Raw genomic sequence first — 17,656 nt, forward strand, 5'->3', positions numbered from 1 at the left:
CAAAACCTGAAATGGAGGATCAACATGACAACACAACGAGCCGGTCCAGCCATTGATATTCTGTCTCTCTATTTACAGCACGTGCTTAGAAGTATAAGGTAGGCCGCATTTCAAGCTATGAACCTGCCAGATATCACACGGGATCAACACTGCAGCGTTTGATGACACATGAAATAACAGTAAAAAAAAAAGCTGTGTTGTCTTAAAAATATGCCTGCATTGCCATAGCTGTTCCTTTTTAATTAGAAATATTTGTGCATAATTATTCTTGTTTTGTGTCCTTGTCCTTTGTGTGCAGTAAACACACGGGGGAACAACTGTCTTCTGTCTCTGCGTATATGGCTTCATGAGCAGCAGGGGAAATGAGCACACGATGCAGTTTAATACATAAGCCTGTTAAAGGTTGCCTCGGAAGACCATGTTGTATACTGCGACATGCTTATAGCCTAATGCCGCAGTCATCCCCATCTGCGGCCCAGGTGTGAAACAAGTTTCCAAACACATTTCTGTTGTCTGTACCACTTTCTAATAAGGCATGCCCCTCGTCTAAGAGATTTAACAGATGGCTTTCTTCATAAATAATTTACCAATGCTTTATAGATCATTAATAACCCGTTAATATATATATTTTTTTGTGTTCTAAAAAAGTCTAGCTATTCCGAAAGAGTGGCCTAGAATATAAAACTGTAGATTGGATGAATTACTGTGAAAATGCTTTATGATTGCTTATTGCTGAGTAAAAAAAACAGACTGTTTATTAATGCATACAACATTTCAAACACTTGATATACATTATAATGATTGATATAAATCACTAGTTATCTATTACAATATACAAATATTAAAATTGAATTGGAAGTTTTTTACAAAATTGACTCAGAGGAGATTTGATGAGGCTTTGTGACACTGATCAACAGAAAAAAAGACCAGATGACTATTAATTCCACTTATAAAGTACAAAATAGTTGTTTGCAGAAGTATTCAGCCACTTTGATAGGACACACCTGAACCATCTGGACTTCTATGAAAGTCAAATACAGTATTTAGCTAAGTGTAACTCTTGCAAGTAAATACAAGTATTTTGTCACTAACCGTCATTCAACCCTCACCAACATACAAGGACTGCTGACTGGGGACCTCAAGAATAGACTCTGTATGAAACAACCATCATAGCAAAATGTTAACTTGTTTTTTTTAACGAAAATAGACAGAGCACATGAGGACATCTGTGTCTGTCTCCTTAAAAATAATTGACAGAGTGCCCCTCCCCCCCTAACAGTGTGTGACACTTTAACTTAGGACCCATCTATTCTATTTGATCTAGGCCGCAATCGGTTACTTCTGACTGCATCTGCATGCTTTCTCCCTCCCACTAAACGCATGTCAACTGAGAGAGACTTAGTATCTAACATTATTATACAAAAAAGGACTAATTCATACAGAAACAGGAAACAATGATATGACGTAGGAATAAATGTATTGACAGAGTCATAAGTGTGGGATGACAGAATAAAGCACCTGTGAGGTATGACAAAAAGTATACTTTTGGGGTTTGAGGGGACACAAGTTGGTGGGATGAGGGTTACAGGATCTTTTTCTGTAGATCGGTGTCAAAAAAGGCACATTAAATCTAGTTTGATTCAACTTTAAACAATAAAACATGAAGCATGTAACATGTTGTACTTTTATAAGCACTGTAATAAATAATGAACTAGATCAGCAATCAATCATTTAGAAAATCCCTATTCTGTTCATCCTTTCTATTTGATATACTTGTGAATATCATAATGCATTGATAAACGTCCATATTAATGAAGCCATTAGACATAAAGCCTGTATAAAGAGGACCTTATAAGACCGTGGAACCTGTTGTTAAAACAATCATCACTGCTGGCCACGCATTTCAAAATGTGAGTCCACCATCAGTGTGGAGAGGCCCCGCCAAAGTGACGCGTGTGCGTAGCCGCGCATGCGCGTGCACATGTTGCTGTTTTGAATGAATCTGTAAACTTGTTGCTGCGTGGAAAGATGACTGCAGCAGCAGCAGCAGCAGCAGCAACAGCCTGACCTGCAATCTCAATGTGCACCTGTAACACTGTCAGCAGCCCCTCCCCTCGGCTCTCTCCATGGATGTAATCTCTGACTTGACATCAGGTACTTGTACAGTCCCAGACAAAGTAAGCGGTCCAGACCACTGCGAGCATTTGACAGGAGAGTCCGAGCAGAGCTCCAAAAGCGCGCAGTCTCTAGGTAAGTCTCTTCTTTATGAAGGGAGTCACTTGGATCTGGAGGACTGAAACTACTCTCGTTGTATTTATGTAACTGTAGTTTTTCAGCCAAGAAGAACGGCCAGTGCTGCCTAATTCGTATTCTGTGCGTAATTTGGGGTAGTTTGGCGGGATTTGTTTTGCATTCACATTCAGCATTATGAGTCCAAACTTGCTTGTATGATACTGTTGCTCAGAACTGCGCGTGCTGCAAGCTTGCCCTGAATATCTGATCGCTCTCTGTTTTGCCGCAGAGTGATCTTTCCGCGCGATGCCGCAGCCAACTTGGTAGCATGAGAGTAGAAAAGAAGGGCTGCATAGCACCATCCGCTGTCGGTTACTACCACATCTATTTGCGTTGTTATTGTCCATTCATTGAAGGGTGCTTTAGTGTAGGTTAAAAAAAACAAAAAACGCGCGACTCGACTTTAAACCTACAGCTAGGGGAAGAGCAGTATAGGACTCATCTGTAGAATAAAGATAACGTAGAAAGATGTTCAAAAAACAACGGCATAGTAACTGCATTACATTGCGAATCAATGCTGCAGGGTTTGACTCCGCAAACTGAATCACTGCTTGTGGTTTTGAACATGTTCTCCAGGATTCAGTGGGATTCTCTTCATGGCAGCGTGTGTATCAGATGCAGCTGCAGTCTGCTGCATGTTTTAAGCTGCTCAAACGGTCAGAGAAGCGACAAGGCTGCTGCGGAGGGAAGCCATGAGAACAACAGGGGGACAAAAGGCGCAAGAGCTTTTGTTGTGTGCGTGAAAACAGTAGACCCCCAGAGCTCAGCAGTGTGTGTGAATAAACAACACTGAAATTCTTAGTATGCAAATGGCATGTCTTAAATTAATTGTACTGCAATATTGGAGTCCATGTACATATGCACGAGGACAAAAGAAAAATGAAAGATGGATTGATTCAAAGATTTAGATATCAGATTTGTTTTCCCCTCATCTGTTGCGCATAGATTCTTATGGTTATTTCAAGTGTCTTAGGGGACAAAAGGGTACTTTTACTTTAAGCACATTATCCCAATTACAATTACATTTAATTTAATTATACTGCTCACTGCAGGACTTTTACTTATTACAGGCTGCAATTAGAGAGTTTGAGCAGACTAAAGGACAGTTACAAAGAACAGGAAACAGCTGCTTAAGGAACGCCCTCTAGTCTGCAGTATTTTTACAGTGTGATATTAGTACTTTTACTTCAGTAAAGGATTGGAATACTTCCTCCACCGGCTGTAGTTAAAGACATTTATTCTGCACGTAAGTTAAGTTGTTGGAAGCTATCCGCTGGTATTTATACCTGTAACAAGGTCAGGTCTCCAGATCAAGAGTTGCTTATCCCTTATATAAGAAAAGAGGGCAGGAAACCAAACTGGGTAACCTTATAGTGCTCCTAATCCTTCTCAGTACCTTCAGTTTCATTAGATAAGTCACTCTTTCTAATCCTAAGAAATGGTCATTATCTAAGCAAAGACAAGTATCTTGCTCAACATAAGAGGTGAATATCACTGATGATCAGAGTTGTGTTATTGCATTTTGTTTTATAATCTTTACCAATAGCTTCTGATAATTATTTTAAACTGAAGTACACATTTTTGTCCTCAAATCCTCAATTTTCTTCCTTGTTTGATATCTCTGATCGATTATTTATTCATACACTTCAGCATCATACAGTATCATTTGACCCTGGTACAGTGTGGGCCAGGCACTGCTCCGTTCATACCTTCCTGTGTGCTAGTTACCGCACGGATTACTTGCTCTAACCTTTTGTCAGTCAGACACCGGCACATGTCTGTCTCCTCTGCTCGTCCTCCTGCGGACAGTCTGAGCAGCGCAGCAGACAACCTTCACACCCGCTATATCATGACTCTTCAATAATCCCAAAGGACTTTCTGTTCATGATTATGATCACGAGGGGGTCTGGACAATAAAAACGGGAGCATTGTGGAACTTCAGTGTTGACATCTATGCTTCTCTTTCTCCTTAATTCTGAAAGAAATCCCTGTTGAAGCTTCTGCAGAAATGGGTCGTCAAGAGGCGCAACACATCTGGAAGAAAGTCACCGAAAACATCCAGGAGGTTTTTGACTTCATGGAGGAGTTGGGATCGTAAGTACATTTTACTCAATGTAAGACACCACTGTTTATTTAAGTATTGGTTTATTCAAGAAATCTTAATATTTACTGAGCTAGCTTTAATTTCCTGTTCAGTTTTTGTATATATGTAGAATGTCTTCCTGTATTTCATAGAACCTCTGGGAATATTTACGAGTGCTGGATGTTTAGTTTAGTGATATTAAGGCACCACAGTACAACTTGTGTCTTGACTTGCACATGGCGTGATAGTACACTCTGCACATGCTGTTTCAGTTGGAGGACAGATTACTGGTTTGATTGGATTGACATGGGGAGGCCTACTTCACTGAGGTCTTAGACAACATCAGGCTTTAACTGTTGCAAAGGGTTAATTGGTCTGGCTTTGAGTCAGCCTCGCAGTTAATTCACAAAAAGAACAAATATTTGTTTTACTTTATATCGTTTTCTCGAGAATCACATTAAATTTTCACTTTCTCACAAAGGTTAGAAAACAAGAGTTGCAACATTTAGGTGATTAGAAGATTTCAGAAAAATAATCATTTTTGATAACTTGATCATCATTTAGGTCATTTTTAAAGGCTTTGCTGGTTCTCTGCGTCTGCTAAACTGAAAGTGGGTTTTGACTGTTGGTCTGATAAAACATGATGACATCACGTTTGGCTTTAGATAATTGAGATGGACATTTTTCATTCTTTTCTTACATGTTATAGGCAAAACAATCGATGAATCAAGAAAATAATGAACTGATGAATCAATACTGCAATCAATCATTAGTTGCAGCCCTAAAAGATGTTCATCAGTTCACATGTAGCTATTTTCAATAACAACAATGAAGATGATGTTTTGCTGCATGTTACTGTATAGTCTGCACACACTCAGCTAACAGTTTCTTGTGCTGACCTAATTCCTGTGAAGTCAACGCTGATGATCTGCAGGTTCTCTGAGGTATTCAGCAAGTGGCTGTAGAACAGTAGATCAGAGGCCCACAGTAAATAAAGGTGCAGATGTGAATGCTGCCTGCGTGTTTTGGAAAAACAGAGCGGATATCTGTGCTGAGGGCCGAGGAGGCCGCTGGAAGGCTTTCAGCGGTGATTGGACAGTGAAGGAGGCGAGGCCCTCCTGAGTACAGTGCATGATATAATACGTGGCCCAATTAGTCTGCGGCAATTACTTTTATTTCCCCAAACACTTTGAAAAACAACTCTGGGAGTGTTATGGAAAAGTGGGCAACGAAGTTTAGATCTATTTGTGATACGTTTATTTCACCTCATCTTAAGTATTCAAAATCAATTTCAAGGCAAAATGATGCTTTAGTTTGCAATTAGATTAAAGACAAGGAACCAAAAGAGAGACTCCAAAGCACGGTGAAGGATTACCGTTCCTGCCTGAGCTACTGAATGATTTTGCTGGACTGCTTTCATTCCTGTTGAAGGTGTCAACAGACTGAACCCTCTGAGCTGTTATGCCCATTCTCATTTATTTTGTTTCCATCACAAAAAAAAAAAAGGAAGAGAATCCAGAAGGGACAGGATATCACCAAATACAACCTTTCCCATTGGGCCTCTGTCGTCATACAGTGTAAACAACATCCGAATGGTTTCCAGGCAATCAGCACACAGTCTCTTCAGGGGTCAATGCAACTCTCAAAAAGCACAGAGCAATTTCATTCTCATCTACAATTTTGACTTTTAAGCTCCCAAATTTACACACTCGAGTTAGCTCGCCAGTGATTTCTGATTGCCCTTTTTGTCTTTTTATAAAAGGATGCTGTCTGGCTTTCGTGTGCAGGGCTTGATTGACGATTTCTCTTGAGAGTAGCAATAATCTTCAAGGAGATCTGAGGAACAGAATGAGCTGTGGTAACCAAGGTGAAATCAGTTGAGCAACGGGGATGTGAAGTGCTGTGATGATGCTGTGGGGGCAGCTTGTTGTCTGCCTCCCTGAGTCTCCACCATTCTGCAGTTTGTATAAGTGTGTGTGTGTGTGTGGCAACACTGGCCTTCTAAATGTGAGATACACTTATTGGAACAATGGGAAATTAAACTGGCAACTGTTATAATTTCACATTGTGCTGTTAAATTAGTACTCAGCTCCTCCAGCAGGCGCATGTGTCGGTCCTCATTATAGTACATTCCTTCGTCCTTCAGGGTCAGTATCATCACCTTATAGGCAGAGGGCAGGGCTGTCTTGAGACCTGTCTGTCCACAGCCCTTGACATCTGTCTGTGACCCATTCTGTACTGTACGCTGGCAGCTTGTTGTTCCCAAGGATCCCTGCCGCACATGCTCAGTTTCAGACCTTCGAGTCCAGAGCTCTCCGCCAGGAACTGTTTCTGTTACGTCGGGGATAAAGCACCTAATCCACCTGGTAGAACAACTATTCCCAGACAACGCAGCACAGAGCACCATAATAAGCCTCTGACATGTGAATAGTTAAGCCACAGAGATCTTCAGTAGACCTTAATTGAACCCCTTGATATTGCTATTTCTGCCTTGTGTTTATTTTAATTCTGATGCGCTCCAAGAAATTCTGAGTCTGTTTGCATCTCTGTGTGACGCAAGTCTGCAAAGGGGCAAAAACACGATGAAATGATAGAAACAAAACAGGAGACATTTTTAACACTTTAAGAGGGGATTAAATCTTCTGGTCTGTTCGAAGGTAACAAAATCACTCGCACCTCAGTAGCTCCTAACGTTTTTACGGTGGAAATAGTCCCACACTATTTTCGTTTTTACACTTTGGGTTCTTGTACAGATGCAGATGTTTTTAATGCTAAGCTAACATCTCCTTGCACCAGCTTCATATTGAACAGATATGTGAGAATGAAATGAAAATGTTCCTCTCACTGTGAGCAATATTTGTGTTTCATAATATGTCAAACTATTAGCATTTACACATACAGACAAATGGGACCTACGCCTTTCATGTAGGTTATTATTACCAGCCCTGCAAATAGATTATCTCTATAAATGAAGTCACATTTGACCCATCGAAAAAATAGAAAAACGAAAGCAAGCTAAATATCCCTGATTCGCTGGGAAAAATGGAAAGTAGACCCACCAAGAGGCCAATACTCTGTGGTGTTCAGGTCCCAGACTCCTTTCCTCCAACTGGGGGAGACTTGCTGTATCTTTCTGTGATGTTTCAAAGCGATCAACAACTGCACCATTTATAACTCATTTTCCAATGTGTTTGTGTGTTAATGAACAGGGGGGCGTTCTCAGAGGTGTTCATGGTGAAGGAGAAGAAGACGGGAAAGTTGTTTGCCATGAAATGCGTGAAAAAGAAACAAAAAACAGACCCCAATCTGGAGAATGAGATCACTGTGCTGAGAAGGTAATCAGCGTGTGAATTTTTACGAACCTTTGACTTTCATTTCATATTCTCTAAGCAGTCAGTGGATGGTTGTTTCTGTTGCAAATATGTCAGCTCTGTTGTGGGATTATGACAGCAATGCCATAATGTTGTTTTCCTAAACAGAATCAAACACGACAATGTTGTGGGGATGGAGGATTTATATGAAAGTCAGACCCATTACTATCTCATCATGCAGCTGTGAGTTATTACAATTTTACATGATTATTCAAATGAGCAGGTAACCTAAATAAACTGGGATTTAAGATCGCATGTTGATGTTTGTGTTGTCTTCTTACCAGTGTTTCAGGCGGGGAGCTCTTTGACCGTATACTGGACCGGGGGGTGTACTCGGAGAAGGATGCCAGCAGCGTGATCCAGCAGGTGCTGCAGGCCGTTAGCTATCTGCACGAAAACGGCATAGTGCACCGTGACCTCAAGGTGTGATTCAGATAATATAAAAAGTCATACGTTTGCTTTGGCTGAAGCATGAGTACAAGCGTTTTTACTCAAGTGCACTTTTGGGATAAAGCCACGTTATAGGACCTTATATTAAATGGTTGAGTGCTGCAGGAAAGAGTCCTAAAACCCTGACATAAGTTAGCATTGTTGCACTTCCAGTTCCCTTGTCTCGAAGTCAATGTGTTTTTGGAGGGGTTTGTTCTACGATATATTAAATGTGTCAGTAAATAACACTCTTGTGAAGCTTTTAAGTGTCTTTTAAAAAGCGGTCGCTAACAAGTGGCTAAATGAGACTACAAAACATCATCAGGCTGACTAGTCTGCCTTTACAGCCTTGTTATAATGGCGCTCATGCGACTGTGGTGTAGTTTGTTAATAGCCTAACGTGAGCTTTTTTTTTTTACTTCTGCCTATTTATTCATTCATCAAAAATCATAAAAGTGGTGTTCATTTGTGGAGATTATCTTGTTGAACAAAACATGTAAATTTGTTTGCCACAAAAGCTTATTTTTTGCAATAATCCAAAATCCAATGGAATAAACACATTTGCTTCTCGGCGAGGGAACCCCTTGCTAACTTCCAGGGTTGGCCTACAAAAATATGTTATCCCTGCAGCAGAGCTTTGATATAGCAGCAAGCAACTATTAGCTATGTAACCTTTAAATTAATCATTTTACAGGGTTATGTGCTGGATTATTTATTCCTCTGTTGCTGTATGTTTACCGTACAGACAACGAGAGTGGTATTGTTCAGCTCATCTAACTTTCGGCAAGAAAGCCAAGAAAGCGTTTTTCCCAAAATGCAAAACTGCAAATGGTACAGCTCCAGTTGCAGCAGTGGTCCTTTTATAGAAAATGATACTCGAGAATTTGTCCGACCACAGGCGGAGTAACACATTAAGAAGCTCTTCACTGAGGACATCAATGCGTGAACAGCTCTCCTGTTTGTTTTGTCCCTCTGCAGCCAGAGAACCTCCTGTACTACAGCCAGGAGGAGAACTCCAAAATCATGATCAGTGATTTTGGACTTTCCAAGATGGTAAACAATGACATCATGTCGACAGCCTGTGGCACCCCAGGATACGTAGGTAAGGAGACATGTCTTGTTAATGAATGATGTACTGTACGGACACTAACTGAGTGTATGTGAGTGAGGGGGGAGGGGGGGGGGGGGGTTTAAATAGGTCGGAGAAATGTATAACACACAGGGGTGTCACATTAAGACAACACGACAGCATTACGATATGTAATATCTGTATTTCTCTGCATACAGGCCTAATTATTAAAGGCCTAGCTTTGACATTTGTTCCACTCTTTCAGCTCCTGAAGTTTTGGCACAGAAGCCCTACAGCAAGGCAGTGGACTGTTGGTCTATTGGAGTTATCACCTACATCTTGTAAGTATAAAAGTCATGGCAAATGTGTGCACACATCAGTAGACAGAGACAGAGAGAGGAAAGCAAAAAAAAAAATAGACTACCAAGATTGTAAATCAGCTCCTGGTCTCAAGTGGATTTTCAGATTAAAAGCCACTGCTGGTTATGTGTGTGTTAAGCATGACACGGATACCTAAATACATTATAATGATGCAGTGATTGAGCCATAGCACCACCTAGTGAGCATCTACTATGCATACTGTTTCACTGCACACATTGGCAAATATACATGTGTGGAACATTTCTTCAGTGCTCCCCTTTTTCCAGCAATAATAAATGCTTATGTTTCAGACTCTGTGGATATCCGCCTTTCTATGAAGAAAGTGAGACAAGGCTGTTCTCCAAGATCATGAAGGCGCAGTATGAGTTTGACTCGCCTTTCTGGGATGACATATCTGAATCTGGTAATTTCACGGAGACATAATGTACACGGCCTGCTGTAGCAGCTTTATTCCACCGTACAGCCCCAGCCCTAATGTTTGTGTGTGTGTGTGTGTGTGTGTCACCTTTTGATCTGCAGCTAAAGATTTCATCCGTAACATGATGCAGAAGAATCCAAGCATGCGCTACTCCACTGACCTCGCGCTCCGACATCCCTGGTGAGTGTAAATCGTCAGCCTGGAAGGATTTTGATACAAATATTGGTTATGACGCATTCAATTAAAAGCATACAGTGTTAAATTGTATGCTTTTAAACAATATAAACTGCAATATAGTTGAATTTCTTGAGCAGAGTTGGGTTTTTCTCTTCACTGTAAAATGTCTATTGGCTACTGTACCATAGTTAGAATAACAAGTAACATTTTTGGTTTTTTTCTTGAAAGTTGTATAAAAAAAGTTGTATTTTGCTGTTTTATTATGCAGCACTAATCCCAAATAGCAGTTATATCTAGGGACAGCAAAATAAAATGTATTATAATCCTTAGATTTATAACATTTTAGTGACACAACAAGTTAAAGAAGTAGTTATGACATACAGGAGTGTATCCCCACAGATGGGTTTAGGATTAACGCCTACCTTGAAATATATTCAAGCGCTCCGCTGCGTCATCTGTTTTCCAGGATTATCGGAAAGACGGCCCGGAGTCAGGACATTTACTATTCCGTCAGCGTTCAGATCCAGAAGAACTTTGCCAAGTCCAAGTGGAAGGTTAGTCCTTGCCGATTTCTTGGCTTTGATGTGGTAAGCTCATTTAGGAGCTGTAGTTTATAGTAACTTAATCAGGTGCCTACCTAAGTGAAGCTATGTCTATATGGCTCTCAGATCTCTTTTTGGACATGTTCACTTTGCAGCAAGCCTATAACGCAGCAGTAGCTATCAACCACATGAAGAAGCTGCAGCTGGCCCAGTCAGAGGTGGCCCCGAGGAAGGCCAGTATCCCAGACATCAAGGTGATCGACGTGTCCTCCCCAAAGAAAAACCACAGACGTCTCGATCCAGACAAATTTGACCCAAAAACAGAGATCCATGGGAACGTAAAAGAGACGGTTCACATGTCGCTGCCCACAAGCCCCGTTGAAATAAAGAGCCATTATCACACACTGAAGGCCACTCAGAGTCACGCCGGCTCACACCACGCTCCCACCATGGCTGAGCAGGGCAAGAACGTCTACCACTCAGAGCCCGCCAACCTCAACGGGTGTGTAGCAGTTTCATCCTATGTCATGCATTTTTTTATTTCTGATATCACAGCAGGACTGCCACATGATGAGAATCTCTCTCTTCTTTTTTCAGGTATGGTAAAAATCGTAACGGCAAGACTCTACAGACGGGAGTTTGCTCGGTCATGTGAATGCTGCACGAAGTTTACATGGAAACAAACATTTTACTTGGTAGGTTCAAGTAAGACATTTACGTATAAATTAAGTGTTGCTACACATACATTTAAAAAAATTGTTGCAAAGTATCGTGGAACTATGGAATTATATCATAGGATGCATCAATTAAACCGATTTCCATACATTGTACAAATGCATTATAACATACAATATTTTGCAAATACATTGTACATAGCAATCATTATATTACATCTTTATGATAGGCAGGCATTTTGACTGCGTCATAGTAGGAGAAGCACAGGTGACATTAACGAGGGCTCCATGGCAGTGTGACAGTGAACTAGCATGAACGATACCCGGACCCTGAAACTGAAGCAGCTTAATGGAATTCAGCCAATAATCGATTGTATTATTTAAACCTGTGCTTTTCCTACTGTGAAATGTCAATATGTCAATATGCCTATTCCTTCTTTAAGTACATGGAGTTTGGTGACTTCACATAATTCCCAACTTCAGCCACAATAACTCCCTGTGTGGGTGTACAGGGCCCTTGATTACATGCTGTGTGACAATATACTGTTTGACTGTTAATGTGCTGTGTATGTGTGTGTGTCTGTGTGTCTCACCATGAGTGTGTTTCTGCCCTCTGCAGGTCAGTGTTGCTGTGCTGACTCAGCATGCAGCTGTTTTGTGTCAGCAGGTCCCCCGGTACTGTGACTGAGACGTGGTTGATCCTCTGACGGACCCAAACGGAGGTCCACACAGGCAGAGGGACTTTTTGTTTTTTCTGGAAAGAGTGCCTATGAAGCTTCCTGACAAACACACACACCAACCCAATCTCATGGGAAGGCGTATAAATAGAAAGACATATCCACGTGTCATTAGTATGCATTTTTGGCTTTTTGCGTGTCATTTATATGCTAGTTTTTGCATGTCACTTAACACCACGTCGCTACCGTGAAGTCCTGTGTTTGTTTGACCCACCATAAGCAGTCCCTCTCGCATTGTATACTACATCCATTTTTGACAGCATCTCATAGTTACGCGGATACGCTTTCATTGCAGTCAGTACAGACTACATGCCGTACAAATGACATGCAAAAAGTAAGAAATGTGTTCTTATTGCATGCTAAATGACCTACAAATTGTTGTCATTCATATGCTATTTGGTTAGAGCGGGGTGCACACACACATACACACACACACACACACACACGACCACTCAGATGCACAAGACTCACTTTAACTCAGATGCACAGGGTAGATTTCAGTTAAACAGGACAGGTCAGAATTCAAGTATTCAAGGGATGGGTTCACTCACCTGCTGAATGTCTAACTCATTCATAGTGAAGCAGCCCCGAACCTCTGATCTCATGAAGGCTTTATATCACACTTACTGCTGTTTGATCAGGGAGAGTTTAATTCATCAGCGCACAGTGTCCAGTCTTATTAGGACTGTGGTTACAGGTTGTTTAAGAGAATACACACAATGCAATATTATTATACTTCATGTGTAAAATACTATACTTTAGCAAACCTAAATTTGTAAGTGCAATAGAATGTATGAAAAACAATGCATGCTTGCTGCTTCAAATAAGCCATACTGGTATAATATATCCGGTTAAAGTTGTTTCTTATCTTTATTACCTTCTTTGTGTTATTTGTTTGTTCTGATTTATTTATTTTTATTTCTAATGTGTTTTCTTTCCTTTTTATAGAAATGATAATGATGAAATAGTGCTATGCAGACAAAAAAAAAAGAAGCATACATGTTCAAACTGACAAATCATTAACGGTGTAAATACCACAAGTATATCCAGAACTTACTGAACTCCATCTATCACTGCCATCAAACTGCTGGAATGTAAAATGTCATTCATGTACGCTGTTGTAGATGTTTCTCCACTTACTGTGAGTGGTTCGCGCTTCAGAGCCTGTTTCTGTCCCTCCAGCTGTAAGTGGCTTTGATATCGATCTAGTCCATGTGTTATGATGGGATGCTCATAAATAAAGCCTGTACACAATCTGCTTTAGTTTCGCTGCCATTTTGTTTGTCCTCTCTCTCTCTCTCTCTCTCTCTCTCTCTCTCTCTCTCTCTCTCTTTCTTCTTCAAAAAATGACTCCACAGCAACCATTGAACAATATATATTTTTGATGCAGATTGGAACGATTAATAGTAAATTAGTAGCAAACTGATGTAAAGCTGTTTTACAATTTGAAAATAAATGGGAATCTGAGCTCAGAGAATGTATTGAGAATAAAACATGGAATGGAATGTATACAAATATCAATGAACATGAACGCATGTTTCATCACGTTAACTTTTTTCCTTTAATTGGGATCAACCTTATAGATGACTTGGCTTATGAGTACAGACCTAGAACTATGAGGGCATGGCTGCCTCAGGCAAACACATTTTTCCTCAAAAATTCTATTGAAGGGACACCGACGTCCAGCACAAATGCAATGTAACTTCTAAACGTCTGTAAAACATAGATCACATATGATGTCTTGTCTTTTTTGTTAGCATGTACCCATTATAGTCAAGAAAACCCTGCATAGGCAACTGTAAAGGGCTTAGAGTCCTATGTTCCTTAGCTGTACAGTAACAATACGGTTTAAACAACAAACAAAACATGAGGTTTCACACTTAATAGTCAACTAGTCTGTAATGGCTTGAGAATTTCAGGAGGACCCCTTTATCAAGTGAACCACAATCTTCACATGTCAACATCAATGCACACTGAACTTTACATTTCTACAACTTTCAATCTACTTCAAATGAGACGTGGATTATTTTCTTGACACGCAGGAGGCAACATGGTGTAGTTATAGAATGTTTTTTTCATATCACGTAACGACTGTGTGTTTGCGGCTGAGCTGAGGGAGGTGTACTGTGGGTGTTCTGGACGTCGGGCCGTAGAGGCCGAGATTTCTGGCTGCCGCCAATGAATGATAATTAACTGTATCAGTAACAGTCATCACATAAATTAACCATTTCTGTTTGATGGTGCAGATGAAACAGCTGAGTCACATCAGAAATACAGTCAGCAGCTCAAAGCTCCTCCATCAGACACCAGAGGGCATCCAAAGACTTCCTCTGAAGGATTTATCATCAGGCCTCTCACAGAGTCATATTCACTTCTATTCCATTATATAATACGTACAGCAATATACTGTATTTTGGCCTTTTTTTCAGTCAACTATGTTAATGCAAACGTGTGTATAAAAGCTGATTACTGATATTTACAGCGTGTTTATATGAGTGATCATTAGTGAGGTGTGTGCACAGATGTTTGAATCTGAAAGTGAAAAAAACATTACATCTCGCCGTAATACTGTTATACAATGTTCAAAAGTCATATGTTAACATGAGAGGAGAGGAGCAACCAATAGAAGGAAGTAGAGGTTGTTAATTAAATGTTAGTGATAGAAATTCACCCTAAAACTGCAGCATACAGCTGAAAGATTTGCAAAAATCAAGTATAATTGGAGACATCTGTCACTTATGAAGAAATCTTCAGCATTTTGTTAAATGGAATATTAAATATCTATCTATCTCTAATATCTAGTCGGTAAGTTATACCATTTTTTTTTATTTGTGCATCTGATGGAAAGTATAGACAGGTGTCTCCAAATAAATATCTAGAATATAGCGTATTGACTTTGCATATACCACCTGCAAATAGAACAAAACCATCAGCAGTTGTCCAGCTACTATTCCCTCAATCAAACATAATGCTTTTTGTTAAAAATAAATAAATAAAGCAGAAGAATGTAGCACTGGTTTCCAAAATGCTCTCAAAATGCCTTCAGAGCGTCTTTCATTAGACAACCGTCACAAAGAGATGTAACCAAACAGGTTTATGTTTTAAAGTTACTATTTAAAGTAGCAGTAAAGCGTTTGCTCAGGACACTGCAGCCACAAGTTGTTGTTTTACAAAATGAATCATTTCCTGCAGCATGTTGAGAGCATTATACGTATTCAAGCACCGAGAGAGAGTTTGTAGATTTAGTCAAGAGTCAATGGTTAAAATAAGCATGAGAGAGTTTGTACACCTGTTTTAATCTCAATGGATTTTAAGCTGTACAATGTTAACTATATATATTAACTTTCTTTTTGATTGCATCAGAGGTTATTTTCTTTTATCCGAAACCCAATAAAAAAAACTATTGGAAATCAGTCTTGGGGAACCCATGTTTGACGTTATGATGTGGTCTGCTGTGCTATCCTCCTTATACCATTCAATTGCCTTGATTAATTAAAGAATGAGTCATGAAAGGCGCTCAAACCAGCCCCAGAACACACAGTTTTCAGAGGACCCTGTGGTCCGACAGCAGTACCGTCGGTGTGCTGGTCGGTAGCAGTCTTCACTCCAAAGCTGACTAATGAGGGAGAGGTCGTTCTTGAATTTTTCCGCATTTCGTCACTGCTGAGCAAGAGTTCAAATGTTGATTAATAAACCACCAAAAAAGTAATTGCACCTATGACAGCCCTTCTGTTTGTTTCCTATGCTGTGTCTGTACTTTATATCTGCAGAACTGATAGGCGATGAATCAGCGACATGTAAGCCTGAGCAGCAGAAGTCCTTTGGTTGGTGGATCTGCTCTTACCCCATACCTCTGTGTCATGGCTTTTGTTTTCTCTCCTTGTTTTCTACGCCACAACATCCATGCAGCACATTCTCCCTCATTCAACCCCTACTAAGTTTACAGATTTCTCCCATCCATTTGTTTCATTTGTTTTGACTTACCTTTTGGTTAATAAATCACTTTATCTGTTAAGTATACCCTTGTGTCTCCCATGTTTGTCCCAGTTCTAGAGCAGGGCTGTGACACATTATAAGCTGTGTGGGTATTTTTAGTTTTTTTTTCTTTCCTTTTCCTTTCTTTTCTTGTCTAGTCTTTTCTTTTCTTTTTTTGACCTGATGGTTATGGAAAATGGAAAGTCAAAGGATCACCAAAGTTATAACAACTCATTCTGAGGGGACGATGAATGTGTGTACCAAATTTCACAATAATCCACCCAACGGTTGTAAAGATATTGTAATAACAAACTAAATGTCAACGTCATGGTGGCGCTGGAGGGAAATTAAGGAGATCACCAAAATTAGTGGGAGATGTCATTTGGGAACCATGAATGTGTGTATAAAATGGCAATCCATTCAATAGTTGTTGAGGTATTTCAGTCTGAATCAAAGTGGTAAACCTACAGACAATCTGACACATCATTTATTGAGCCACAGCATGGCTAAAACCCAACTGGATGATTTGTTTTGGTGTCTCTAACATCTGGTGTGCAGATGTTGAACCGACATGCAGACATCTCATGACTTCGGTCGTTTGCCATTTTCACTGAGATTTGATCACACTGTCACTCTGTGACAAAGATCAGACACATTTCACAACTTACTTGCCCAACTTCACTCCCTCCTCTCTTGCAGTGAGTGGACGAGGTCTAAGGTCAGAGAATTTCAGAGAAAGGCACACTCTGCCATCTCTCGCTGCTTCATGGTCAGCTCTATGGTCAGACAGCGAGCATGAGCCAGAGAAGCTCAAGACGGCATGATCACAATGCCTTTCCCGCCAATAAATGGGACTGGCTTAACATAGTTTCACATACTGTGATTGGACACTAAGCTCTCCTGATGAGGATCAATATTTACAGCGACAAGCCAAGTAACACCAACCAATGACTCATGTGGTTCAATGTTCAGTAACATGGAAAGTATTTCAGATGCATCTGCTGCAACACATATCGACCTCATGTGATGTCATATGCACGGTTTCACCTAGAGGGAATATTTGCTTCACTTCTTGTCCGAGAAACCCATGACCTTTTACCCAAAAAGGGCCCTGCTCCAAAAAGCAATTGCTATAGCCTCATGAATATGCATTCCATCGCCACTGTGGGAGTTGACCGGACTCCACTTGTGTTTAAATCACAGGATCTGCCCTCGTCTGTTTGCTTGCGAATCTTTAACTGGGCCGAACACTTGAGAGTTTGGGGTGTGCTTCAAAGTGAGTATCTGCCTATCAGTAACAACATTGTATGTGTATAGTGGAAAGATTGATTTAAGTTTTTTTAAACACTTTGTTTTTAAACAGTAAATCAAAGGAGTTCTCTGACAGTTTTTTCCTTCAACAGTCTCAAACACCACACTATGGAAACCATTGGCGAGATCATCCCGTTCGCTAAGGAGATGCTAAACCAGAGGCCAAGCCGAGGCATGCTGAAGATCTACATGCTTGG

General features: G+C 40.4%; 1 protein-coding gene across 1 annotated transcript; it reads left to right on the top strand.

Moving 5' to 3' along the window:
* Window positions 1–4,228: 4,228 nt before the first annotated feature.
* Window positions 4,229–11,424, top strand: LOC142949860 (calcium/calmodulin-dependent protein kinase type 1D-like). Its single transcript, XM_076091713.1, has 11 exons — window positions 4,229–4,386; window positions 7,585–7,710; window positions 7,855–7,929; window positions 8,031–8,169; window positions 9,154–9,277; window positions 9,510–9,585; window positions 9,916–10,028; window positions 10,145–10,223; window positions 10,687–10,774; window positions 10,918–11,264; window positions 11,360–11,424. Exons 1-11 carry the CDS (start codon window positions 4,301–4,303, stop codon window positions 11,415–11,417), a joined length of 1,311 nt encoding a protein of 436 aa, XP_075947828.1. The 5' UTR covers window positions 4,229–4,300; the 3' UTR covers window positions 11,418–11,424.
* The last annotated feature ends 6,232 nt before the right edge of the window (window positions 11,425–17,656 follow it).

This window comes from Anarhichas minor, unplaced genomic scaffold (genome assembly GCF_050575085.1).
Source record: "Anarhichas minor isolate MPS153535 unplaced genomic scaffold, ASM5057508v1 ptg000003l, whole genome shotgun sequence".
In the NCBI taxonomy this organism is placed as follows: domain Eukaryota; kingdom Metazoa; phylum Chordata; class Actinopteri; order Perciformes; family Anarhichadidae; genus Anarhichas; species Anarhichas minor.

What these genes read in the sequence shown, in the direction of transcription:
- LOC142949860 (XM_076091713.1), top strand. Translation starts at nt 4,301, where the DNA reads ATGGGTCGTCAAGAGGCGCAACACATCTGGAAGAAAGTCACCGAAAAC. An exon ending in TAGTGCACCGTGACCTCAAG is followed by an intron (nt 8,170 to 9,153) that starts GTGTGATTCAGA and finishes GTCCCTCTGCAG; the next exon opens with CCAGAGAACCTCCTGTACTA. An exon ending in TTGCCAAGTCCAAGTGGAAG is followed by an intron (nt 10,775 to 10,917) that starts GTTAGTCCTTGC and finishes TTCACTTTGCAG; the next exon opens with CAAGCCTATAACGCAGCAGT.